Source organism: Gavialis gangeticus, unplaced genomic scaffold (genome assembly GCF_001723915.1).
Source record: "Gavialis gangeticus isolate Ggan-Ray unplaced genomic scaffold, GavGan_comp1, whole genome shotgun sequence".
Taxonomy (NCBI): Eukaryota; Metazoa; Chordata; order Crocodylia; family Gavialidae; genus Gavialis; species Gavialis gangeticus.
This window is the reverse complement of record NW_017729020.1, coordinates 7,789,924-7,815,670: the sequence shown is the minus strand read 5'-3', so window position 1 is coordinate 7,815,670 and position 25,747 is coordinate 7,789,924. Positions and strand designations below refer to the sequence as shown.

Below are 25,747 nucleotides of genomic sequence, written 5' to 3'. Positions count from 1 at the left end.
GTCGCACAATATTGGCATTGATTTTTGTCATCACCTGCTCCCTTGTCCCCTTGGCTGCATTCTCCTGTTGAATGTTTTGGGGAAGCGGGCACATTTACATACAAGTTACCTCTCAAGTGGCCAAGGGAGTTTGAGCACTTGCTACTCGTATCTGGTGGCAGGCATTCCAGTAGGCATACACTTTTTAAGAGCAGATCATGTCTGTACATCATAGTTTGTCTGGGGTCTTCTTTGAGAGCTCTTGAAAACCTCGAGATAGTTGGTGAACTTCCTAAGGATTCTGAATTCAAAAGGAATGCCGTTAAGTACTACGAAATGAAATTAAATCCATGTCATGGAAAAGGGAAGTCCTTCATAAGGTGCCACATCATTGTGCTGCGCGAGCTTGCTCTGGAAAGTGTTCCCTTAAGTTGCTTGGTGAACATCTGAAACTGTCCAGCAGTTGTTTGGTTGCCATTTCCTTAATATGCTTCTTACATACAGTAGCGTTAGGAAATTGGTGAAACTGAGCGCAGTACAGTTCATGCTGAACAATCACACGGTAAGTCTTAGCCTCTACTTGCTATCTCGTAACAACATGCGTGCCCAGGTTCCTGCAAGTAGGAAGGAAATGAAGGCCCATTCTCTGCTTTCATACAGGGAGGCAAGGATTTCATAGGGTGATGCCTATTATTGAGCCAACTATGTAGTTACGATAAAGTTAGACAAGCTTTCGTATGTGGACACGCTTCTTAAGCTGAACTCTCTCCCAACTCCTTCCCTCCTATGAGAGACCCAGCCTTGTACAGCTTTGCAAATCCCAGTCCTTGCTCTCTCTGCCTTCTTCCAAAGCCTGGCCTTCAGTACTTTTTTTTGTCTTGTGTTTTATATGTTACCTTTAACCCAAAGGATTCTAGCTCGTGTACAAACTTACTACAAGAATCTCTTTGCCCCTCATTAAAATGCAGCCGCATCTGGAGCAGGATGCAGGGAATTACTTTGGGCTGTTACAGTGCTGGCTCAAGAATAGTGAGGAATACTGCATCCATTTGAATTAACTGTGGAAGTCAGGGAGGCAAAATATAATAATATACTTGTGTCCTGATCTCCTTCCTGATTGATTTAAACGTTCCTGGTTTTGAAAGAGTGCCCAGGGATCTTTAATCACCCCTGTGAACAGGATCCCAGACTTGCAGCTTGGCCAACAACTGGTCTGCCAGCAGTGTAGGCTGTCTTCTGCCACTCTGGGGTGCTGACTCAGAGGAAGGACTGTCACAGTTAGCGTCAACATCTTGTATAGCTCTGCTGGTAGGTTTCTGTGGAGTTTTGCGATCACTGTGCTGGCCTGAGCTCTGGTTCACTGCTGCTTGCAGGTCTTGTGGAAGTGAACAGTCAGTAACCCTGTGAGAGCCTGTCTGCTTGTTGTTGGGTAGAAGTATTGATCACCTGATCCTTCTATACAATGGTGCTAGGACATGCAAGAAACAGACATAGTACCTTGAACAAGAGAACCAAGAGTCAGGATTCCTGGGTTCTCTTGAGCTGATAATGTCATCTTGAGCAGCTGTATTAAAGATTTGAGTTTTCCCAAGAGTAAACTCCCTCCTTCACTGGAGGAGTAGAGGGGATTCTTCATCTGTTGCTTAAGATGAAAGGTCAAGGGTCAGGCCGCCTTCCTGGTAGGTACAGAAAAAACTATATGCTACCATTACCTCTCTAGTACCGGTAATTGCACAGCACCAGTGAAAACTCCCCTTTGGTCATCTATTCTTTTATGAGTATTAGCACAACTGAGGTGGTTAGGGAGATGATCAGTCCTTCCAAAGGCCTTTCAGGAACAGAGCGTAAGTCAAAATGGTTGGGATTGCTGAGTGCCTTAATATGTGAGCCCTGTTGAGAGCCTGCCTGCTCATTGTTCACTTGACTTTGTTCTTTCCTTGACAGAGTGAGCACTTTTCATTCCTGGGCATTAACAATCAGTCCAACCTGACTGACATGAGATGTCGGACTACTTTCTACACTGCACTTGGGCGCCTTCTCATGGTGGATTTAGGTACTACCTCCAACCTTGAAGAAGCAGTGCATTGTCCTCGTCTTCACCTTTTGTGAAAAGTGTTTGGCTGACCTAGTAAAGGCCATATCAGAAACTGCAAAAACGCAATGCAGTGAGAAGCTCTGTGCCTCCTGTTGGGGGCCGAGTGCTTCCTTCACATGCAGACTTCAGAAGACCACAGAAAACTTATACTCCGCTATAACCAATCTTTTCTATGCATGAGTGGTTGGTTGCGGCATCGCATTAATCTGGAGGCATTTTGACTTGTTAAGATTAGAGCTCTGGCTGCCTTTACTTCACTCCTAGTGACCAGTCCCTACTGCTCTTTGCGCACACTTTGCTGAGGCCAGCCTGTAGGACTGACGTGGCATTTGGGTGGAAGGTGCTAATTTTGTCATGTCTGTTTTAGGGGAAGATGAGGATCAGTATGAACAATTCATGCTGCCCCTGACGGCTGCATTTGAAGCCGTGGCACAGATGTTCAGCACCAACACTTTCAATGAGCAAGAGGCAAAGGTAAGTAACAAGTGAGCAAAACCAAATCATTATAGTTAGTCGTGGCCTGGTACATTGGACAGCCACTCTTTCAGTAAAAGCCTTGTCACGTGTGACTTTAGTTAAACGTGCTTTCTAGTGTGGCTTTTTATTCAAGTATTTCAGAAAGAGCATATGATCTGTACAGGGTGGTCTCTCTCTGAGGGGACGAACAATTGCTAGAGGGGAGAGAGATCCCTAAGCATTTGGTAAAGGAAAGTCTCTCGTTTAACTTGAGTACTTCAGATGCAGTTTGTGGAATGACTATTGATGCTCACACAACAGAAGCAAAAGTAGGAGGTATTGGAAGACCCTAGAACCTTCATTGCTTTGGCTTAACTTGTGTATATTTTCTGGTGCTTAAAGAGGAAGGATCGTCTGACTTCCGAAACCAGAGGCCACCGAGAGAACTCTGCTGTTGGTGGTGGGTTGGTGGAAGCTGGGGTGATTTTGTGGTCTGGTTGCCAGTCTTAACGTGTAACATGTCCTTTTCCTCTCTACAGAGAACCTTGGTTGGCCTTGTACGAGACCTACGGGGAATAGCCTTTGCCTTCAATGCCAAGACCAGCTTCATGATGCTGTTTGAGTGGATGTATCCTTGGCATCAAGACCATAATTATCCTCCTTATGGGGCAATGAAAGAGATCCAAGTCCCTGAACCCTCCTCCCCCCAACTCCATTCACTTTGCATTTCAGTTAACCCTTTCATGGAAGTTGCTTCTGCAAATCAGAGTACTCAAGGGTCCAGGTGTACCTCCAGTGAGAGGTGCTTTTCAAGAACCCTCCATGTGGTTTGTAGCATGATGCTGTGCCCTGTTGGAGACTAGAAATCAGTTCTGAGACTGCACACTGAATTAGCAAATGGACTTATAGGAGTTGGGACTTCACGTACAGTTAGGGAAGTGCCCATCTCTTGCTCCCTAAGGTTGGCACAGGTTGGGAGGCAGCACGCTTGCCCTGGTGCCCTCATCCTGGCTGATCAGGAAGCAACATCTATGGGCTTTAGAGTTCTCTTCTTTTCCTGTTACGGAGTCTACGTGTCCATAATAACCTGGGAAGGGTGGGTACGTGCTCAGACCTTGAGTATTCTTTAGGCTGGCCTTGCAAGCAGCAGGCACGGCTGCTGAAAGACTTCAGCTTTGACTTACCATTACCACATTACACAGGCACATTACCAGCCTAATGACTGTTTAAATAGGCGCACAGGCCTTTTCTGCAGCGCCATGGCCTGACCTTGTGCATCTCTCCAGAGGCTGGAACAGGGCAAGAGTGCTGCCTTCCACTTACACTGACAGCCATTTTCTTCATGTAGAAATCAACAAGGTTCCTTAGCTTCTGTCTCGCAGCTACCCTTCCTACATGCCAATCCTCCAGCGAGCAATTGAGCTGTGGTACCATGACCCAGCCTGCACTACCCCTGTGCTCAAACTGATGGCAGAGTTGGTGCATAACAGGTATGAGACTACAGTGTCCAAAAGCTGACGGGAGTTCACGTCTGTCTGCTACCTCGCTCCTTAATTTGGGGCTTGCTAGTGTTCTGTGGTACCCAGCTGTTTTGTTTCCATTTTCGTCCCTTTACACTTAGAAGCTGCCAACAAAAACAAACGCTGTCTCTGTTGGGAAGGATATGTGTCAGCCCTGCATTGTGATTTGGTTAAACTTGAGGGCCGTCTTCCTGTACCATCTCTGTGCATGAAGACGCTAGAGGAAACCTGTGGTGTTTCTTGTGGCACCTGTTTCCAAGGCCAGTCATCCACAGCATCAGGGCACTGTGTGTTAATTTAATCACACCAAGTTAAAGTGAATGCTGCTCCATATGGTGGTCGGGTAACTGCTCCTGCGTTAGACCTGTGGCGTGCTCTGCCAGTGGATAGATACTTTGGCTTCTGGTCAGATCATTCAGAAGCTGTCTGATCTTTGGCTGGTTGTCAAACCTTGTTCGTGGAGCACTGCCCGCTGAACACAGCTCTACAGAAGAGGTTTACTAAGTAGCGTTCCAGCCATGCAGAAAGGATGCTAGACTTCAACTTGGTCACGTCCCAGTTCCCTAGGATCCATGTGGTCACGCTGTTTACCAAATCCAAAAGGTATATGTGAGAAGGGACAGATTCTACTCAGTGGCCTACTGCTACTCGGTGAGGCGAGGCAAGACAAGCAAGCTTGCCACACTTCAGCCTGCAGATCCGCTCAGCTATTGGGAGGAAAAGTGTAATGACTAAGTTTTTAAGCTCATCTGAATCATGATCAGAACTTAGCCCAGTACTCCTGAGCTGTGCTGGAGTTCCCTGTGTTTGCGTGGCAGTAGCCCAGTGGCTATTGCCAAAACTGGATTCCCAGCGTGTGGTGAATTTTAGTACTCTTAATGTGCAAAATGCAGGCCTTTTCCCTCCATAGAAACAGCATCACTCCTCTCATCTGCTGTGTCCTGACTCTGATACCAAATGGAGCAGCTGTTGCTGAACTGCCATAAACAGCCCTACCCCAAGTGATGCCCCAGCAAGGAAGATTCTCTCCTTCCTCCCTCCAATATACGTCAGCAGCTGTTGATTTGCTTGCTTTCCCCTGGCAGATCCCAAAGGTTGCAGTTTGACGTGTCCTCCCCAAATGGCATCCTGCTTTTTCGGGAAACGAGTAAAATGATAACTACGTATGGTGAGTACCCAGTGGGGAGCCTTCGTTCTTGTGACTGCCTGGAAGGCAGCTGATCCCCGGTGAGCAGGGCCTGGGGCATCTCTGTTACGGCTGGGGTTGTGAAGAGGAGTCTGGGCTGCAAGGCGGGGACAAGTACCTTGAATTGTGATCTTACTGTGCTTATGTGAAGCAGGCAAATTTGGCCTGAGGTCCTGGCACTCAATAGATGAGCAAAAGGAGGTCAGGATTTGCCAAGCTAGGGAAACCCTGCCACTGGAAATGATTAGCACCACCCTCCTTCCCCCAGCAAAGCCACGCGCTTTCTTCAGCCCTGCAGATCAGTTTGCACTCGTTTTCCAGCAGTGCAGTGTGCGGCCAGAGAAGCATTCTATTAACCAGCTTCTCCCAGGGCGTATGAGGACACAGCTTTAGAGCAGCCACAGCCAATAACGTAACCTTTGCTTTGGAAGCTGGCCCAGAGACGCCGCGCCAAACACCTCTTTCTGGTCTCTCCTCAGTCATTCCCTACAGCTCTGCTGCCTTTTTCCCCAGTCCCCTTGAGAGACAGGATGGTACAGGAGATGGCAGTGGTGCCGGTGTGTTGAGTCTGCTTCTGTGCTCCTGCAGGAAATCGTATCCTCACGCTTGGGGAGGTCCCAAAGGACCAGGTGTATGCCCTGAAGCTGAAGGGCATTTCCATATGCTTCTCAATGCTGAAAGCTGCGCTCAGCGGGAGCTACGTCAACTTTGGTGTCTTCCGGCTTTACGGGGACGATGCACTCGACAATGCCTTGCAAACCTTTATCAAGCTCCTGCTCTCCATCCCGCATAGCGACCTCCTGGTAAGCCAGCATGTCTCTGACCCAGTTGAACGCTGCATGTACACAAAAGAGTCCATCCTCTGTGTGCTGCCCTGACTGAGATGTATGCCTGTGTTGCTATGTCCAAATGGCTGTTAAGTCCCCTTGTGTGCCTCCATATCCAAAGAGCCGTGGAGTTAGCTGGGCCACATGTGGCAGTAAAGACACGACCGTTTTGATCTGGGTTTCCAGAGGGGGGAAAAAAGCCAAGGCAGGAAGAACTCGTTGCCTGTGTTTCCTGTTTTTGTGTGCAAAGAATGGCCCGTGTATCTGTGCTGAAGCTCACTCCTTACTCTGCCAAAGAGGTGTCCCTTCACCGGTCTCCTTCCCCACCCAGCCCTCACCCCCATGCACTTGGCACTCTGTTCTGCTGCCAGAACCCAGCTGCAGGCTTATGTGACAGGGGCCCGTGCAGTACTCACCATAGGGATCTCTCCCAGGGTCTCCTAATGCTCTGTGGTGCCAGCCATCATTCGGAGTTCCCAAACTCCTGAGCTTGAAAAAATATACTTGCTAGCAGGGCTCCCGCATCCTTTGTACCAGCCTTCCCCCCGTTACAAAAGTTTCTTGTTTCTCTTTCATCTCCCCCAGCTTCAGCCAGTCCTGCCAGGTTCCTGTGTGCATCACTGTCTCAGCCTTTGAAATCGGACAATGCAGCCTCTTGATGCGAGACAGGAGTGGGAGATTGAGCTGGGCTGATGTCCAGTGCACACCTTCTCTTGCTGTGTTCTCCTGCAGAGCTTTGCTTTTCTTCTTATAAGGGGCAGCCTTGATAGAAAGCTATACGTGGGTGTCAGGGAGCAGGATGGGATATTAAAAGGTGTCTCATTGAAGGAGTATCTTGGATGGATGAGCAAGCGTTAGCCTTCCCCACTGAGTCAGACCGTCCTGGGCTTCAGTGAGCAATGAAGCCTCTGATTGCAGAACAGAATCTGATGAGAAAAGTCATTGCTCCTTGCCCACACAGTTTCCTTGAGGCTCGTGGTGCCAGCTCCTCTCTCGTCGGGGACGTGGCTGCAGCCAGATAATTGCTTCCTTACCTGAAAGACGCTTCAAGCCGACAGAGCCGTTTCTTCGCTCTGTGTGGCTCCGGGCTCTGTGTCCACAGCAGCAATTAAAACGCAGCCTTGCTGTTCTGAAAGCAGCCGCCTTGCTTCTGCATAAGCCTGGTGAACTGTTTCTCTGCCCACTTGCAACGGCTCCTTTGGCACAGCCCATGCTGAAGTGTTTGGCCAGTGTCACTGCAGAGCTGGTTAGCAGGCTCCAGGACTTGCATCATTATCCAGGTCCTTCTTACTTCAGCAGGACCTGGGAGTGGTTGTAGTTGCTCCCATACTTCCAGGGAGGCTGTTCTTCCTCAGGTCTATTGCCACTGACCCACTAAAATAGGAGGCAGCACCTCTAGCGTCCGAGTTGGCCAAATAACTTGCCAAGCCAAAAACGGATGGAAGCAGAGTATGGGGAAATGGTCTGATAAAACACTGATGGAGGAAGCCTATTGGGATACTCCAAGGTGACTAGAGAGCTGGGGGTGCACAACCCATAGGTTCTCTGTGGGGGGATTGTTTTGCATAAGCTGTTTTCAAGACGGTGAAAATAAGTAATCTCCAGGTGATTGGAAATACGTGTTTAGGCTTCCGCTGCTCTGCCAGAAGCTCCATGCTCAATTCCAAACTGAACAGGAGCCCTAAACAACTCCTCTCTTTCTGCAGGATTACCCCAAACTCAGCCAGTCCTACTATTCCCTACTGGAAGTTCTCACCCAGGACCACATGAACTTCATAGCCAGCCTGGAGCCCCACGTAATCATGTATATTCTCTCTTCCATTTCCGAAGGTCTCACTGCACTAGGTAACTATCTGCCGCCTTTTGGTGCATGCAAAAAGGGCTCTCTTGAAAAGAGGAGACGAGAATGGGCTTTAGTCTACACTACAAACTTAAAGGCATCAATACCTAGTTAAGATCTATTTGCAGCAGCAGATATTGCGAGTTCATTTTAATGGCATGCCTCATCTGTGTTACGGAGGTGTTTGTGGGCTAGGAGATTATTACCCTGTATGCAGGCACTGTACACACACATGTAATACAGATGGATGTGGTCACTGCCCTGGACAGCTCACAGTTGAAATAGACCAGTGATGCAATGTATTGTGCTGTGGGGGAGTGAAACGTGAAGCAGTTCAGGGACTGAACCCAGGTTGGTACCATCCTAGATTAGTGTGTTAGCAAAGGTTAGGGTATAGGAAGATCTGCAATCTCTGAGAGTAGCTGAAGCAAGGAGCGCACATGGAGGCAGCACTGCGAATCCTTGTACAGAGGGCTGTGGCCCCTCTTTGATACCCAGGACAGGAGGAGGCATTTGTGTGATTCTGTGAACTTGAACTGTAGCTGCTGGTAGCATGCAGTAGAAAATCCAAGTCTGAAAGGTGCAGCTCTGTCCAGGACTGGGACGATGATGATACATAACATGCAGCTCCTGGAGAGCATCCCTGGTGGTTTTCAGCCCCCAACACCTTAGACTCTCAGGGTCCAGCAATCATACAGCCTGGCAGAACGAGTGCTGGCTGTGGCAGATTGGCCTTTATCAGCTTCAGGGTCAGCAGTTGGGGTGGAGTAAGGCAAAGGAAGGCCAAGGTTCTTTACAGGCACCTCTCTTGCAGCATTGAGTTCTGTCTGTGCTGAAGAGGCTGCTGGTGGGGCTGTCGTGGCGCATCGGCAGGGAGGGGTGTCACAACATGGCCCAAAGGCAGCTTTATTAGCATGCCTCCTGGCCCTCTGCAGCTTCCCTAGCCCTGAGCATGACGGCAGTCAGCATCACATAGGAGACCTAGTCTGTTAATTAGAGAAATGGCAGGGGCTGTGCAATTACCCCAACTCCCTGGGTTGTCAGCACTGATGAAAGCCTGTGCCTGCCTATATCTTGCACTCGGGGCTGATGAACTTGCCAGTTATCAGCCTGAGTGTGTGTCAGCTTGGCTGGTGGAGGTGAACGAGTGCCATGAGGCTGGCCTCTGGGAGGGGAGAAGTGCAGGGCCAGGCAAGGAGCTCCACGGGAGTCTTGGCCAGCCACTGGACCGGGCAGAGTGCTGGAGGTGTCCCAATGTGTCCCCTTCTCCTGTTCTCGCAGACACCATGGTTTGCACAGGCTGCTGCTCCTGTTTGGACCACATTGTCACCTATCTCTTCAAGCAGCTATCCCGCAGCACCAAGAAGAGGACCACCCCCCTGACCCAGGAGAGCGACCGGTTCCTGCACATCATGCAGCAGCACCCGGAGATGATTCAGCAGGTAAAGAGCTGAGAAGGGAGATACCGGGGGGCCACGCGTAGGGGGTGCACACGCACCCCCTGAGCATGGTGGTGCACCCCCTACAAAAAGGTGCCACCAACGCTGCTGGCAGCGTCTGCGGGTGGTTGCCGACCCCCGGTCAGCTCTCGCCACCCTCCCCCACCACCGACAGCATCTGTGGGAGCTCCCCTGCTTTCCACTGCCGTGCTCCTGTTGCCGCTGCTGTGCCCCCCCGAGCTGCCGGGGGCACGCTTCATTCACGGGAGATATGGTCCTTACATCATGAGCACATGACGCTGAAGCACTTGTCGTGCAGTCCCCGGTCTCCTCCTGCAGGCACTGTCGCTTTCCCCAGAGCTGAGCTCCAGGGGAGCTGAGGCACTTAACTGATGTCAGAGGGAACTGGAAACCCGTGGCTTATGCTGTAACTCCATGTTTATCACGTCCCAGAGCTCTGAACTGGGAACCGCCCTGGGACTGATGCCTGGGGCCAAAGTTCTGTGCATGCAGCATGGGGCATTTTGCACCTACACTCTGAGCAGGAGGAGCCCAAAACTTGGAACCTTCCTTAATATTATTTTTTTCAAAAAACTACCCCATTTGCAGTCCCCTCTTGTTGGGACTTGCTGGAAGCCTGTCAAGATGAAGCCAGGAAATACATCTGCCACCCAGTAGCATGCAGTCATCCTACGTACGTACCAGTTGAGGAGCTGAAAAGCAGGAGCGTGCATGTGTGTGTACGCTTCTGGTTGAACACAGCAGTGTTGTGCCAGAGCTCAGTGAGGCAGCCATCGGATTCTCCCTGATCTCTCCAGTAAGCAAGCACTCTGCCTACCTTGGCTCTTCTGCTGTATCCACTCAAGAGCTCTGCTTATTCCCTTTTCTGGAAAGTGGCACCTCAGCGCTGCTAACGCCTGGATCTCATGGGTGCCTCTGCAGGATGAACTCAATAACCGGGTTTTGCATTCCTGACAGCCTCTCGCCTCTGGTGTACGTGGCTGGCAGGTTTTCTTTCTCTTTTGCTGGTCCTGATCATACAGTGCGGGACCTGCAATGTGAGCTGGAAGACCAGATATGCTACAGTCTTATGGGTAATAGAGTCAGCTATGCAGTCAGCTATGACCCCTTGGAGGAGCGCATGCTGGCAGATTTGACGCACATTTCTGGGGCAGGAGGAAAGTTGGCTTTGAGGGAGCAGCCTGACCCTCTTGCTTTCCCATTATCTTTCCAGATGCTGTCAACAGTGCTGAACATCATCATCTTTGAGGACTGCAGGAACCAGTGGTCCATGTCCCGACCTCTACTTGGCTTGATACTTCTCAATGAAAAGGTAAGCAGGCCCGACTGCTCTCAGCAGACCAAGCTGACCTTTTAGTTGAGAGAGACCTCTGGAGTTGGGGCAGAGTCTGGTGTCCTGCAAGCGACTGGGAATTGCACTGGCAGAGTTGGATTCAGATTCAGGGGAGCCGGGATGGCAGTGCAGCTCAGGTTGGCAGTGTCCTACCGTGCTGAAGGGAAAAGCTTACGTGGCATTTGCTTGGCACGCCCTCAGCTCCAGCAAATCCTCCAGTTACCCGTTTACCCGAGTTCTAGAATATGCAAAAACCAAAGCTGCGCACATCTTGCTTCCCCTGACAAGACAGCTGGCTCAGCACTCAGATGGCTCACCACCACTTTCCTGTTTCCCCAGTACTTCTCAGACTTGAGGAACAGCATAGTGAACAGCCAGCCCCCGGAGAAGCAGCAGGCCATGCACCTCTGCTTCGAGAACCTCATGGAAGGCATTGAACGCAACCTGCTAACCAAGAACAGAGACAGGTTGGTATAGAGAGATCGGCCTGGGAGGTGGCATCACACAGTACTGAGCCTGTAGCTCTGCTTAATGAATGAATGCAGTCTGCTGAGACTTGCAGTCCCTGTTTATGGCAACATCGTGGGCTAGGATTCAAGTATGTGGCCTAGGATAAGGCGTCTGACACCCCCGTATCGGCGCCGGCCGGCCCTGTTCTAATACGTGCTGGTCTGTGTTCCCGTAGGTTCACCCAGAACCTGTCGGCATTCAGGCGGGAGGTAAACGACTCTATGAAGAATTCCACCTACGGCGTGAACAGCAACGACATGATGAGCTGACGTCTCGCACCATCACCTGTACAGAGCAGCATCTCTTTGGCCTGGACCAGAGGGGTTACCGTTTCCGATGGAAAGAAAAGAGGGCGTTTCTGATCCCTGCTCTTCCCTCGGGTTGGACTGCGGCGCTCAAGCTCAGCCGTACTCCACGTCCAAGGGAGGAGGGAACAGGAGGGGGGTGTTCAACTCGCCAGGGCAGGGTGCTTCCGTTTCCTTGGGAGGGGTGGAGGGGGCATGACCCGGGTGCGAGAATCCAGCGTCTCCCTACCAGAACGTCTGCGTGGAACCCTAGCGCTCTGCTGCAGCCTGCCTTGTATAAACATGTACATTTTTTCATAACATTTTGAACAAGGTTTATATTGATTCAAGTTTAAAAAAAAAAAAAAAAAAAAATAAGCGTGACTGAAATTTTTACGGAGTCTAGTGCACCAATGCTGCCGTGAGGGTTGCGTATGCGAGTGAGGAAGATGCGTCTCCTGCTGGCTTGAAGCTTTACTTGGGTGAGGGGGTGTGAAAGTGCAGAGATATATTTAGTGACACGTGTAGAGAGAAACAAAAACCACAAATGGCGGGGAAAAAAAAAGAGAGAGAAAATGTAAAATTCCAAATGTATATTTTTTTTTTCTTATAAGCCCCTTAAAAATCACGACTTCCTGTTACTGTCTCACCCTTGTTATTAGGAACTCGAAGCCATGCTGCGTGATCATTCATCTGTGCTAGCTTGTGGGTGTCTCCTCCCCCAGTGTAATGGTAGATGCTGTTCCCATTGTCAGTCAGCTTCTGGTAGGGCCTTCGCCACCCAGCGTTGGTGCATTTGGCGAGTTGTTTCTTTCAGTAAGGGATCCTTCTCCCCACCCCCATCTGGCCCCACCCTGGGAGGAGCACTGCAGTGAGGCTGTCTCACCTACCTGCCAACTCTTCTTCTTTCCTTGGTTTTCTTTCTTTCCGCCCCCACCTCACAACCTCTGTCAAGCAGAAAGCGTGTGGAACAGATTGAAGGCCTTGGGCTGAGCTTTTCCTATGCCTTGCCAGTGCAAGACCTGCACAGCCTTCCCGCGGGGTGCCACGTGTCCATTTTCAGACACGCATGTGCTCGGGAGCATGATGCAGCCAGGGTCTTGGAGGGGGGTTTGTATTGAATTTACCACCGTGGAGGGTTCTTAATAACAAGGTCTGCCTAGCATGAGTTATTTAACATCCCCCTTTAAAAACCAGTCTGTTTCTCTAAATCACCCTAATACATGTTTTGGATAGAAAACTTAATTACAAAGGAACGTGTAACTGGGGAGTGGGAAACCTGTTTGCCTTGTACTTTCTCCATTACTGTTGCTGCTAGTTGTATGCATCTCTAGCTCAGCTCTAACCCACAGCCACTCAGTCCTTTAGGTTTGGTTTCAGTTTCTCTGCCCGTACACCACCTACTCTGAATTTTTCTTTTTTTTTAATCTCCTTTCCTCTGGCGATTGTGTGTTGGGTCCTTTTTCGCGTGAGCAGATCGCTGGTTGACTTGTAAGGGTGTTTGCTGCATACAGTGTAAGCATTGTGACTGCAAATAAACTTCAATGGTTTCTACTGAATTGTGTCTGCTGTTTGCAGAGGCCACTTGTCTCACTGATCGTCTCAAAAACCCACTCCTAATGTTCCTCTTCACAGGGTTCTGCCGCCTGGACTGGGGCCTGAGGCACTGCAGCAGCTTGCCATGATGTATGGGTAAAAGCAGTGTTACTGACAGACAAGGTTCTTGGGGTACATGTGGTATCTTTTATTCGACCAACTAAATATGTGGAAAAATTGTTCTCTGCAAGCTTTCAGGCACAGGGAGTCTGCATGGGTGTTACTGGCAGGACAGGGTTGTATTCTAGACTTTGTTGGACAGTGCCATCAGGCCTAGGTGCTTGGCCTATGATTGCAGATTATTCAGCTGTGCCTCCACTTCCCTGTCTTGGAGGTATCAGTTGATTATCTGAAACATTTTAATAAACTCTGTTCCTTAACACTAAAGACCATGAACTCATAACTTGAACTGCTTTGAAACTATGGTTTGAACTTAAACCACGACCCAGAAAGAATCTCTGCAGCTGATTTGACAGCAGAGCAGTTTGGTTTCATTTTCATTCTGAATGAGCAACCCTGCAACTTGCCTCCAGCTCAAGTGCATTCTTCAGTGTTCGCATAGGACACAGCTCTCCTGCTCTAGCTAGCTCTTCCGCATGAGCAGCCCCTCCAAATCTGAAGGGCTTTGCCAGTGGATTTAATATTCAGGGTCTTCTGGTTAGGGATGCCTCTGACCACGAACTAGATGCTGAGGAAACCTGTACAAGATTCACTTGATTGTGCCTCAGTGTGAAAAAAGCCTCAGGGAGGCAGGGGACAAAAGGCCTGAACTGATGTGCAAACACAGGGCCCTAAGTTCTTTAGCCCACTCCTTTCCTTTGAAAGACACCAAAGCTAGCAGCAGCTACTGTGTCCAGGCAGTATCTTCCCTTATTGCTTTCATCTCTAATGAAGAAAAGGTGGGTGGGAGGAAAAAAAAACCTGAACAGAACTCATCTAATAATGAAATAACGCCCAGAATGGCAACTGGAGATGATAATGGACACTTGTGGTTTATTGTTACAAACTGATTAACTTGCAGTATATCCCAGTGACATGGGAGGCTTGTCAAGCCTAGGAAGAGCTACGCTGGAGAAGAGCAATGCTCCAGGGAGATGCAATACCTTGTGAAAAGTTCTTCCTCTGTTTTCAGAGTTAAGGCCGCTAGCTCCCAGGTTATAGGTGCAAGGTGCCAGGGGATGCTATTCTGTGCTTCCACCACCCTGCTGTATGTAGCAAGATTTAAGTCATAACCACTTATTGACAGGGCCCTCACTTTAGTTCACTTGAGCACCATAAAAGCACAGCAAAAGCTGATCTCTAAGCTAAGTTCCCCTCCAGTTGCTGCGTGTTTGTGTAGCTCCAGAGCAACTGTTAACACTCCTGCAGCAGGGAGCGGCCCTGTCCAGTGTACAGAAGGGGTTGGTTCTATCCATGCTCACAAGCTGCCTTCTCTGCAGCAGCCATTTTCCTCTGGGTGGCTGAGTTGTAGATGACATTGTTGTAACCCTCTCTGTTTCGAGCTATTTCAATGGCAAAAAATTGGATCCTGGTGGCTAAAAGGGGGAGAAAATAAACATATCCTTATAGCAGTTCTGTGGCTTAACATATTTTCCCCTCCCACCAGCTCTTGCAAGCTTCTACTACTGCCCCCTTCATGCATGGATGTGCAGCATTTTTAATCCAGAAGGGAGCTGCTCCAAGACTTAAGGCTCTAGGTATGGCAGGGCACAGCTGCTTGTGCAACAGTTACCCCTTAAAATAGCCACTTTTGGCGGGTTAACCAGCAAAGCAGACAATCTATAACTTGGTACTGAGGCTGAGTCTAGGTTCAGTTCAGCATCTGAGGAACAACTGGGTTTTCGTGTGTTGACATGACAATTTTCTTAAAGACAAGGCAAATCAGCTAAATCCATTCCAAATCTCAGAGTCATGCAAGAACCATATATGGCCCTACTACAGGCAAGCATCCTCCACCGGTGCCTGAGGCTTCTGATGTTTCCAAAACCTTCGGTGGGCATCCTACACGCAGGCCCCAAGGCTGGAGGCTCAGAGTTTGGATAGCCCTGAGTGTTGCCTGCCCTCAGCCACATGGCCACAGAAGCAAGCTAGGGAGGACCCAGTGCTCTATTTAGAAGTGCCACATAGAAATTTGCACCTGCTTTCTGCATGGGCAGGCCCTTCTCTCAGGTTGTACGCGGCGATTTGCTCACCAAATATCGTATTCTCTTCCGTGTAGTCTTTGCTGCAGTCCAGCCGCAGCAGGGTGCCATAGTTGAAGTCTTCGACGACCCCCTCAAACTGCATACAAAACGGACGCCACTTCTAGAGACAGAAGAGCCGGGGCTGTAAACTTCCCGCCAGCTGGATGAAGCGGGGCCCCTGTTCTCAGCCCTCAGATGCCATGACCCCGAACCCGCCTACTGCTCACAACGCCTCGCCCACGTCTGGGAGAATAACAAGTGTGCCGGTGAAGCCAGAAAGCACCCGCAGTCAGGAATCCCTTCATGGTGAGCGTGGCTTTGTCATCCCACGCCAAGACCCACATAGTGCTTCCCCCCTCGAGCCGCCTCCCTCCTTCCAGCCCAAGACTTTCCCCAGGGGAGACGCCGCATCCACTTTGCAGCCTTTCCGGAGCACCGACCTCCTTGGCCGGCTCCGATTTGAGCTCCTCCGGCTCCAGCACGTCGATCCTGAGGTGCCTGAAGCGCTCCCGGAAGGCGGTGTAGATCTCCTCGTCCACCTTGGTCAGCTTCAGAAACGTGGGGTCCACCGAGGAAATGAGCTGGTGGGGGGGAAAGTGGAGACAACCCGGCGCCAGGCTCCTGGGTCCCGAAAGCTAAGAGCAGCAGCGCACTCCACCCCCCTCCCCCGGCGGGAAGCAGGCAGCCCGGCCCGACCCCGCACTCACGTTGAAGTAGACCTCAGCGTGTTGCGCTGCCTTCATGGCCCACATCATCTCCACGCCGGGCTGCGGGGACGGGACGGGATGGGACAGGTAAGGGTGTGCAGCATGCCCGGCCCCGGCCCCGGCCCACCCCCGCCTGGCTACTTACGTCGTTGCCGTAGGCCTCGGCCGGCAGGGACAGCGCGCGGGCGGCGGCCGCGGCTCCGCCGGGGCCCTGCGAGGAACAAGACACGGTGGGTCAGGCGGGCCCGGGCGGCCCCGCCACCCCCTCCCCCAGCCCCGCCGGGCCTCACCAGGGCGCCCAGGCCGCCGCCGGCAGCCGCCATGTTGCCTGTGACCCCTGACCTTTGCCCCGCCTGCTCTGGGGGTTCGCTTCCGGCCGCGCCGGAAGCTGCCTGTACCGGGGTTCCATGGTGGGGGAGGGAGCGGGGGGCATGCGGTGCGGCCCTGGGTCCGGCCGGTCCTACCGCACCGCACGGCGCTCAAGCTACACTGCACTGTTCGCACGCGGTGCTGCATGGCTCCTACATTGCGCTACACGGCTCTGAAACCACTGCATGGCTCCCACACTGCATTGCATGGCTCCCAGACCACTGCAGGGCTGCCACGCTATACTGCATGGCTCCCAGACCACTGCACAGCTCCCACGCCTTATTGCATAGCCCCCATGCTGCACTGCAAAGCTCCCAAACCACTGCAGGGCTCCCACGCCTCATCGCACAGCTTCTGTGCTGCACTGCACGGCTCCCAAACCACACTGCGCAAGCCCAGGCCGTGCCCTGTTCCTGGGGCTGCCCCACAACCCTTGGCCCCTGACCCAGCCCCGTTCTCGATGAGAGCGCAGTCGACGCGTGTATGTGCAAACGAAACCACGAGGCCCCTGGAGCTGGCCACGCCAGGGGACGAAAGCCCGTGCCAGGAGCGGGGGCCGAACGGATGTTGTTTTCCAGCTTCTGGAAGGCATTGGCGAGCACCGAAGCTAAGCAGGAAAACGGGTGCTCTGAACGAGGCCTTAGCCCAGCTGTGCAGTCGGTCCAATAAAGATGCCGCCCACAAAACCCCCTGCTTCTCTGCGGCACGCAACAGCATCTTTTTCTGGATCTGGATTATTCTGAAGTGGGTTTGAAAAGGGATTAGTCAAAATGCTGGAAGGCCTGCCTGTTGGGATTAAACCAGTCGGGGATAGGTCCTCTCACATTCCCAACCCAGCGAGGAAGTGACAGGGCACAGATCACTCCTAAGTCCTAATGTTTTTGTCAGATCATAAAAAATTGTGCCCGTCAGGCCAGGCCTCTCTTGGCCCGCTCTCTGATACCACATAAGCCAGCACAGCCTTTTTCATGGTCAGGTTGTCGGCGACTAAACTGGTGCCCCCACCTGGGCTGGCCTGGGTGAGGAAGGTGTGTCGACACCCAGCAGGACTAAAAACAAGCGCTGTCAATGGGCGGATGAGCTGCCTGTGAGCTGATGTCCATCCACTTCTGGAGAGGAGATGGGTGCTGCCAGGTCGCTCTGCCCGAAGACTCGCGGACGATGCACACTCATGGGAGCGGAGGAGGGTTGTTGCAGCCTCTAAGGTGCCCCAGTGGTCGCAACAGCCTCGGGACTGACTTGACTTGATAGACAACCCCAGAGAAGGGCCGGAAGGGACCTCCGGAGGTCATCTCGTCCAACCCCTGCCTGACCCTATGCCAACCACCGCGTATAAACCATAATGTAAACTCGACATCAAGACTGACGCAACACAGACCCAACCTCACACAACCACAGGGCAAGCGGGGGAATGGGTAGTGCGCTCTAAAGGGAAACTAAGGATAACCCAAGCCCCACAGCTTGCAGTCTGATTGTGGTCATTGCCATTTGTTTGTGGAACGGCAGGGTTACAACCGAGATCGTTGCTCCAGGGTCTGTATGGAAGTGTCCGGCCCTGCTTGGTTTAAAGTCCCAACTAGCTGGACAGCCAAGGGGGAAGGGGAAACTGAGGCATAGAGGAAGGAAATGAATGACTCAGGACTATCCAGCAGCTCAGTGGCAGAGCCAAAGATAGCACTCAAGGCTCCCGAATCCCAGTTCAGTGCCTAATCGATTCCACAGATCAAGCCCGTCAGAGCTGCAGACAGCTCCACTGCCTGCATACATCTGACTCTTTTCTAAGCTAGACATATAAGTGCTGGGATGCCCTGGGAACCCCTGGGATGACTTTTCATAGCATTTTCTCTGTGTTCACAGACCCTGGTTCCCAGGCTTATGGGCGGTTTCTCTACCCATTTGTTCTGGAGCAGCCAAACCTTGGATCTGTGGGTTGAACTTCACATTTCTACTACAGAAAGTGCTGGATGATAGCAACCAAGACTGTTTCCACTGCTGAATTTCCTCCCTTTGAAGGGATCTCTCTTTGAAGAGAAAGGTCTGTTTCCCTTTAAGACCAAATTTCAGCAAGGTGAGGCTAATTGAATGAATGGTTGAGCAGCTCACCTGCTCTGCCTTTATAAGATGCTTGGTCCGGAGGCTGGTTGTGTGCAGGGCTGGTTAGGTCTTTTATGTGGGGGGTGGTTGTTTTTTTTGTTTATAAGCTGCTTGCTGGGGTAGGTTGTTCTATTCATAGCCCCTTTCTGTGTAGAGGGTTTTTTCTTTGGTGGTTTGCATGCAGCTCTATGTTGGGGAAGTGAGTTGTTAAGAATAAATATCAGTAAACTCTGCTTTTTCCCTTTAAAGTGTTTTCTGATTATTTGTAAGACTTGAGTCCTTAGGTGAGAAAGATGCATGAGGTTGGTTACCCCATGCTGTTCCCCAAAATGCTCTCTTACAGGAGCTGTTCTGCTGGTTTCTTCAGCAGAGATGTGGTCAGAGGCAGTAGGGAACAGTAACTCAGCCACTTTTGCATAGGATAAAGATTGAAATCGGGCAATGGGAAACGGGCGCTTTGTGTTCCTGAGCTCTGAAACTGCAGCTCTAATGTTTGGGGTGAAGGAAGGATGGTTGGTAGCATCTCAGAGCAATTGCAGGAGGGACACTTGTGAGGTAGCAGCTTCATATTCTCCTTGTTCTTTGCGGAGGAGGAAAACCCAGCTTCCTAACTGAACTAGACCAGGAGATGACCCCCACCTTCATAGATTCAAGTGCTGCGCTCTTGTTGCAAAGCCTTTCCAGCTGAATAGACTCCTTTGAGTAAAGGTGCTTTTTTTTTTCCCCCAGTAAAGGTAGATCCTGGAAACAATGGCTCTTACTGACAGTGTCAACAGTGACAGTAAATCGGAGAAGCCTGTATCTCTGATCTGGGGTAAGAAGCTGCTTGCTTTGCACCTGAGTGTCTGAGAAGCACTTGGTGATCAGTGCTCGGGTTATTTCTGCTGTCTCCTTAACACTACTTAAAGCTGTTGCTCCCAGTCCTCTCTCCCATATTGGCCTTCTCTGATCCAGAAATTTGTCTGGGGTGGGGGGTTGGGGTTGGGGTTTTTTGTTTGTTTGTTTTTGTTGTTGGGTTTTTTTGTTTGTTTTTTTTTTTTAGTGGTGGTTTTTGGTCTTGTTTGGTGTCTTTTTTTTTTTTCCAGATCTGCCCTACTTACATCCTCCACTTACTCCTCATTATTGCTGATGCCTTTCTTTATAAGTGTCTCCATGGAGAGCCATTTTGAGAGCTAAATCTTAGTGGCTTCTGAGTCACTTGGGTCTTGGCTAAAACAAAGTGCAACCTCTGAGGTGTCTAGTATCTTTGCTTCTCAGAGGTGCAACAAATCCTTGGAGTGAGATGGGGCTAAAGGCCTGCTCCCTGGGGCACACGGCATTGCCAGACATGCTATGCTGAGTCCACCTTCAGCTGAGGTGCAGATGCTCAGCTTGGCCAGGGGCAAGGGCAGCTGGAGTGCATCAGTTGCTCTTTCTTGCCTCCTTCCTTCCCCCACAAAGTGGATGCATTTCACTGTCTCCTGGCTCATGCTGGCCAATGACGGCAGCAGCTCTGTGGCATGATATCTTTGCTTCTAATGCTGTCTACCAGGCAGGAACATAAATGAAAAGACCCTTTGAGGGGCAGGGTTTCTTGCCTTCCAGGCTGAGAAGTCATTTGGAGATGGCGGGTGGGGGTCCAGAGACACTTTGCAGTTCCCAACACTTCTCCTTTCCTAGTCCCCTTTGCTGGGAGAGGTAGTAAGCTCAACCAGTTGAGACAACCCACCCCTGACAGAAGCGTGTGTTTGTGAAACACAAGCTAAATATGTGATGCTGGAGGTGGGGTGAACTGCCTTAATGATCTGATATATATTTTTTTTTAATTGCTGATCTCTGCCCCCTTCCACAGGCTGCGAACTGAGTGCAGAGAATACAACCTGCACCTTCAAGATGCCAGATGACTGGGCCTACGAGCAGCAGCTGGCTCTGCGGATGGTAGGTGCCTAGCCCATCCTCTCCCACAGGAGATGTTTGGGACAGGGCCCTTGTGACTGGCTTTGAAGTGGGTGTGGGAGGTGTGTATGGGAGGGGAGCCTGACTTGTAAAAAGCCAGTTGCAGAATAGGGTGAAGCGGAGGGTCTGGCTTCTCTGATACCATCCTTCTGGACCGCAAGTGGAGTCTTGTCATTGCCAATGTGCCCGTGAGAGTGCAAGTCTCCTCTCACCCAGTAGTGAAGGTGCCCACTTGGCCTTGGGCATGTCAAGTTTGGGGGTACTCTGAGCAGAAGCTGTCTTCCCTGCTGACTGGCAGAGGTGTTACTCTGTTAGGCTGTGGAGTTTGAGTCTTCCTGCCTTTGAAGCACCTCTGCTGACACAATGCGAAAGGCTTGTTCTTCTCTCTCCACAGATCTGTGTGGGGGAGAAAACCAACGATGAGTTCAACATCATAGAGATCATCCCTCCAGAGGACAGCCAGGACCCAAGCCCTGTAGTCCTAGCTGCCTTGAAGCCTTCTGTACTGCCAATGGTGAGAGGTGGGGGTGTGGACTGGGCTGGTATTTACTCAGCCTGGAAGCTGGGTCAGGATCTGGCATCTAGATGACTCCTGGAGATGGAGAGCAGGTCACTGATAAGCCCAGGTCTGAGCAAGCCGAAGTGCTAATTTGGAGTGTAGGCATGCTGAAATGTGGAGGAAGCAGCCCTTTGAGGAGGATAGCACAGGAGGGGTGAGCACTGCCGTGCAGTCGTCAGCTTTTTGGGACTTGATGCAAAGTCCTGTTAGGCCTTCAAAGCCAACTGGTCTGCAACCACAGCTTTTTAGGGCATAACCTGCCATCAGCCTACCCTCATGGCATTGCTGCTGTCTCTTCCAGGCCCCCATGGTGGGAGTTGAGCTGACTCCTCCTGTCACCTTTCGGCTGAGAGCTGGCTCTGGCCCAGTCTACATCACTGGACAGCACATTAATTGTAAGTGTGGATGCAGGGGGGTTTAGAGTCTGGCCAACCTTGGCATTAGGGCAATGCGGTATACGTTGGTTCTGGTGACTGCAATACTTGCTGGGCCACCTCTGCTTCAACCAAATGAGAGAAGACTATAGCCAGCTGGCCACTGCCACCTCTGCATGATGGGAATGCAGTAAAGCCCCCACCTGTATGCATTACACCCTGCTGCTGGAGCAGGGACTCTTTGTGCTGCTCGCATGTCTGGACCATAGACTGTCCTCCCTTCCTGGGGCGGGGGGTAGCTGGTATGTGCCCTGGGGAGGAGCTGCTGTTAGCAAGACACCCAGGGTCTCCCAAGGTATTAGTAGCTTGGCTCTTCTGGTCTATGAGACTTGCTCTATGCAGCACCAGAGTGTGCTGGCTAGCCACTGCTGGCTCGGGGGCTGGCTGGCATCCCATGTTTGGGGTACCTACCGCTAGGAGTGGAGGAGCAGGCAGGGAATGCCTTGATCTGTGCCCCATGCTCTGAAACAGGCCAGCTCTTCTTTGTAGTGGTCCCAGATGACTCCTGGATGGAGGAAGAGGAGGAGGAGGAAGAAGAAGAGTACGAAGAAGAAGAATCGTTTCAGGAAGAGTCTCCCCAAAAATCCACCAAGCGCCAGCCAGCCAATAAGAAAGCAAGTGTAGCCAAGGTATGGGGAGACCCAGTCTGCCCCTCGACTAGCCCCTGCCTGGGTGCCCTGTTACTGCTAGTGTAGCACAGACTGTGTGCAGCATCATATGTTAGTACCCATGAACCTGACCAGCAGTATCCATCATGGTTGCCACTGGTCTATCTCCAGATGTGCCTGACATCTCCAAACCTTTCCCCAGGAGGGAAACCCTGCCCCAGCTTTTCCCTGTCCTGGAAGTGCACTGAGAATTGAGTTCCTAGGAGGAGCAGGGTGGATTTGATGCCTTGGCCAATGAAGGCCTGGGCCTCCTGCGAAGCAGCTGATGCTCTGGCAGAGTTGGCATCTTGGCCACAAAGTCGGCAGTCTTGCCGTGTCGGTCTAAGGACATAAGTAGACGAGGTTCTTTGGGCCTGATTTACCTCTTATTAAACCAACTCAAATAGTTGGAAAAATTCTTCTTTGCAAGCTTTTGTGTATAAGTACCCTTCATCAGGCTGAGGAAGCATCTGCGGTTGGTGTGTGCTCTTGGTCCATAGAGGAGAGCAGTATTTATCTTCTCTTGGTTTTTCCCAGGTAAGTGGAATGGTGCTTGTCCTGTTACTGCAATTTTTGTGTTACAAGTACGTTCTTGAGTGGGTAAAACTCATGAAAAATGACCCATGTTCTCCTCCTGGAAAACAAGGGACTGGGTTGGCAGGCTCCCTTCTTTCTCTTTCTCTGTGAACTGGAGTTTGTCTAGTTTAACTACATCTCTCTCCTCTTGTCCCAGAAGAAGAAAGTGGAGAAAGAAGAGATCAAGTAAGTAAATCTTTTTTTTTTTTTTTTTAAGGGGTGTGGGGCCAGGGAAAGGATGAAGTGGTCCTCCAGAGCTGGTGGTGGAGGTCTGGTCTTGGTGGGTGCCTAACTGGTGGCTATCTTTCAATGCCTGGTGAAGCTAGTATCTGGGACCACATAGACTGAGAAATATTTTGCACTGCCGGGATGTAATACTGGCAAAAAAATGAAGGATGAACCATTCCCAAAGTTGTCATGGGTTAGCCCTTCTTGATACCCCTCAGAAATACCCAACACCTGGATTTCTTCCCCTCCCCTGCAAGTGAGTTGAGGGACCTCAGTGCTGTGTTTCCATCTGTGACTTTTTATGGCCTGACTTAATGGCAGAAGCGCTAACCTCCCACTTCTTCTCTCCCAAGCAACCCTGTTCCTTCTGATGAGGATGCACCCCCTAACAAGGTAGGAAGCCATGTCTGCACGCTTGGGGCAGGGGTGCTAGTTCTGGCAGCACTTTGTGGAGAGCATGTATGAAGCATCTGGCTGCTTATTCCTGACCTGTCCCTTCTTCTGGGTGCACCAGTCCTTTGTGCAAGTGCTTGCTGGCCTCCCTGGAGCCCAGTGACTTCACAGCCCAAGCTGTGTCTGGGGCTGGTGGTCATGGCATGGTGTTGATGTCCTCCAAGTGATACCATTTGTGAGGCATGAGAGCGTACAAACAGTTACTAGAAGAGTGTTCCTGTCTGAGTCGGCTTGAGTCCCTGACTGGCTTCCAGATCCCAAAAGGGGAGAATTGATTTATCCAAGACCAGTGCCAGTCATCTTGCCAGGCTACTGCATTTGTGAATGCCTGCCTGGAAGATATAGGGTAGGTGTCTGAATAGCCAGACTTAGCCTGCATCTGCAGATATGTCCAGCAGGCGCTCTCCTGTATTGTGAGGCACACAGAGTGCCTCTGGCTCACTCTGCAGTCACAGGCTGCTCTAAAGCCATTTGCTCTTCCTTTTGCTGCAGGGGAAAGGAGCAGGCAGAGGGAGGAAGCCAGCAGCCAAGAAATAGATGGACATGCATTGAGGCACCCACAGGGTAAGGGCTCACCTGACTGTGTGCTAGTTGGGTGCTATATTCTTGCCTCTAGGGGAGGGATCCTGAGGGCTGCAAGGCACAGTGCTGAGGGAGACCAGTACTTGTACCCAGAGCTCCTTTTGCCATCAGCAACTAAGGCCTCCTGCATTTGGAGATGCATGGTTAGTAGACCTTGGGGAAAGATGCTGGGTGTATCTCCTTTTAATATGTCACACTGGTGGAGCAATAACGACCAGGTGCCCTGGGCGAAACCTGGAGGCCAGCTCTCCCTCCTTGAGGGATTCTGCCTGCCCTACAGCCACCAAGAAATCAGTGGTGGGGAGTCCCACAGCCAGCAGAGGCCTGGTATTAAGGGCACAACTCCAGGTCTGGGCCTCTAGCCTGCCCATCACTAGTGGAGAGGAGTAACCCTCCAGTAATGCGAAGCCAGGCAGGTGATCCTTCTCTGTACTGGCCTACAAGCCACCTCCAGCTGGAGGGGTGGGGGGCAGAGCTGCAGCTCACTTGCCATCTGTAGAAAAGCCCCAGGTATAAAAATACCCCAGCTTGTGTTGAGACTTGTTTGCTCTTTGCTTCCAGGGCCTGCTGCAGAAAAGAACAGAGATTTCTTTGTGTGTGTGTGCATGCTACTTATTTCTCTAAATTATCCTTAATAACAATAAAGCTGTCTCTTTTTTTGCACTTTGGGCCTAATGCTGTGAGGCTTGTGGGGTGACTTTTTAAGAAAATGAGCCAGATGGCTTCAAGATGAATGACTGAGGCTGAGCCCTGGTACCACAGCTGGGTTCTTACACCCAGCCAGGGGGAAGGGGCCTCGAGACTGGAGTGTGAAGCAGATGTTTGGATACAGCATTCAGATAAAACACTACTAAGATAAAAGCCTTGTTCTGCCAGAAATTGTCTATCAAGCTAGCTGTAATACTGCTTGGTTCCTATAGAGGACAGCCCTGCAGAGGGAAAGAAACCATCAGCTGTGACAGGGGCTAGTTAGCTCCAGGGCTTGACTGAAGCCCCCCGCAAAAGGAGAAGCTGGAGTGAGGGCCAGGCTAGCTCTGTTGCAGTTTCTTTGGGAATAGCTGGGCTCTTCAGCCTCATGCCTGTCATCCACCCTGCACACCCAGTTTGTCCTCCAAACTGGGGGCTGTGGGTTTGGTCTGCCCATAGGGTGGTCTCTGTCCATCTGCCCCAGGAGCAGAGAGGCATCACCTGCCACCCCACAATAAACCAAGCAGGAAGAGGGCTAAGTAGGGAGCTACAGCTACTTAACTGAGGAGTGTAGAGAGTCTGAAGGAGGTGGTGACAGGAGTAGCGGTAGGGGGTGAGCAGAAACACAGGCTCCAGTGGCTGATGCCAGCACTACCCCCGTCTCCTCCCAAAAGCCCTGCAATGCTGGGGCTGGAGGAGGGAGAGGAGGCTGGGTGGTCCACAGCCAGGAGCCTGGGGTTGGGGGGGAAAGCGCTGTGCTGCTGAGTGATGGCAGGCTCAGGATGCTGAGAGCTGGGCCCAGGTTGAAAGTAGGTGGGGTAATGGCTTCAGCAGCAGTGCCAAGCCTGTGCTGAGCTATAGATAATGCTGAAGAGTAGACTACAGCACGCCTTTCCTTTTCTGCTCTGCTGTAGCCCCAGCTCTCCCCCACACCGCGCCACCCAGACTGCTCTATCCTGCCACACAACCCCAAGAGGTAGATGTGGAGCCCCAAAACCCTGGCAGTGAAGAAGATGGGGCCCCACTGCAGCTGCAGGGAGCTGGGCTGGGACTCCTGCAGTGGCTCCTGCCCATGAGAGCTGGGTTAGCATTTGGGGCAAGGTGCAATAGGGTTGTTGCTAATCCAGACCGAGCGGGGCCCTGGCTTTGTACTAATGGGTGCCTTGATCACACGCCCAGGGGTGCTCTCTGTCTGTCTGTCTCTCTC

General features: G+C 51.3%; 3 protein-coding genes across 7 annotated transcripts in view; 2 read left to right on the top strand and 1 right to left on the bottom strand.

Annotated features, from left to right (window-relative positions):
• The window catches only part of XPO7 (exportin 7), a 61,353-nt gene extending 48,304 nt beyond the window's left edge, over nt 1-13,049 (top strand). For both annotated transcript variants that reach the window (XM_019514498.1, XM_019514499.1), the window contains exons 17-28: nt 478-541; nt 1,924-2,032; nt 2,442-2,548; nt 3,070-3,158; nt 3,913-4,020; nt 5,136-5,218; nt 5,825-6,039; nt 7,770-7,908; nt 9,185-9,345; nt 10,577-10,675; nt 11,036-11,163; nt 11,382-13,049. In XM_019514498.1, the coding sequence (XP_019370043.1) occupies nt 478-541; nt 1,924-2,032; nt 2,442-2,548; nt 3,070-3,158; nt 3,913-4,020; nt 5,136-5,218; nt 5,825-6,039; nt 7,770-7,908; nt 9,185-9,345; nt 10,577-10,675; nt 11,036-11,163; nt 11,382-11,475 (1,396 nt within the window). In that variant the 3' untranslated portion in view covers nt 11,476-13,049. The remainder of the gene's footprint in view (nt 1-477; nt 542-1,923; nt 2,033-2,441; nt 2,549-3,069; nt 3,159-3,912; nt 4,021-5,135; nt 5,219-5,824; nt 6,040-7,769; nt 7,909-9,184; nt 9,346-10,576; nt 10,676-11,035; nt 11,164-11,381) is intronic.
• A 1,008-nt stretch (nt 13,050-14,057) lies between these two features.
• On the bottom strand, nt 14,058-16,299 carry PBDC1 (polysaccharide biosynthesis domain containing 1). The gene is made up of 6 exons (XM_019514321.1): nt 16,267-16,299; nt 16,122-16,211; nt 15,977-16,036; nt 15,710-15,850; nt 15,279-15,390; nt 14,058-14,621 (listed from the first exon to the last, which is right to left on the bottom strand). Exons 1-6 carry the CDS (start codon nt 16,297-16,299, stop codon nt 14,494-14,496), a joined length of 564 nt encoding a protein of 187 aa, XP_019369866.1. The 3' UTR covers nt 14,058-14,493.
• Nucleotides 16,300-18,480: 2,181 nt separating this feature from the next.
• Nucleotides 18,481-24,588, top strand: NPM2 (nucleophosmin/nucleoplasmin 2). 4 transcript variants are annotated; one of them, XM_019514523.1, is made up of 10 exons: nt 18,481-18,558; nt 19,174-19,253; nt 20,271-20,356; nt 20,769-20,888; nt 21,235-21,328; nt 21,857-21,996; nt 22,748-22,776; nt 23,172-23,211; nt 23,764-23,835; nt 24,415-24,588. In XM_019514523.1, the coding sequence occupies exons 2-9, from the start codon at nt 19,190-19,192 to the stop codon at nt 23,806-23,808; spliced, it is 618 nt and encodes a 205-aa protein (XP_019370068.1). In that variant the 5' UTR covers nt 18,481-18,558; nt 19,174-19,189; the 3' UTR covers nt 23,809-23,835; nt 24,415-24,588. The 4 variants fall into 4 exon arrangements, with proteins under 4 accessions (XP_019370068.1, XP_019370069.1, XP_019370065.1 ...); XM_019514524.1 differs by having other exon boundaries at nt 18,484-18,558; nt 19,169-19,253; XM_019514520.1 differs by having other exon boundaries at nt 18,496-18,558; nt 19,178-19,253.
• The last annotated feature ends 1,159 nt before the right edge of the window (nt 24,589-25,747 follow it).

Excerpts from the sequence above, each read along its gene's own strand:
- PBDC1 (XM_019514321.1), bottom strand. The coding sequence starts at position 16,299 with ATGGCGGCTGCCGGCGGCGGCCTGGGCGCCCTG. Across the intron at positions 15,851-15,976 it reads ACGCTGAGGTCTACTTCAAC|CTCATTTCCTCGGTGGACCC; the intron begins GTGAGTGCGGGG and ends CCCCCCCACCAG. Across the intron at positions 14,622-15,278 it reads GGAAGAGAATACGATATTTG|CCACCAGGATCCAATTTTTT; the intron begins GTGAGCAAATCG and ends TCCCCCTTTTAG.
- NPM2 (XM_019514520.1), top strand. The coding sequence starts at position 18,514 with ATGTGGGGGGTGGTTGTTTTTTTTGTTTATAAGCTGCTTGCTGGG. Across the intron at positions 21,997-22,747 it reads AGAAAGCAAGTGTAGCCAAG|AAGAAGAAAGTGGAGAAAGA; the intron begins GTATGGGGAGAC and ends CTCTTGTCCCAG. Across the intron at positions 23,212-23,763 it reads AGGATGCACCCCCTAACAAG|GGGAAAGGAGCAGGCAGAGG; the intron begins GTAGGAAGCCAT and ends CTTTTGCTGCAG.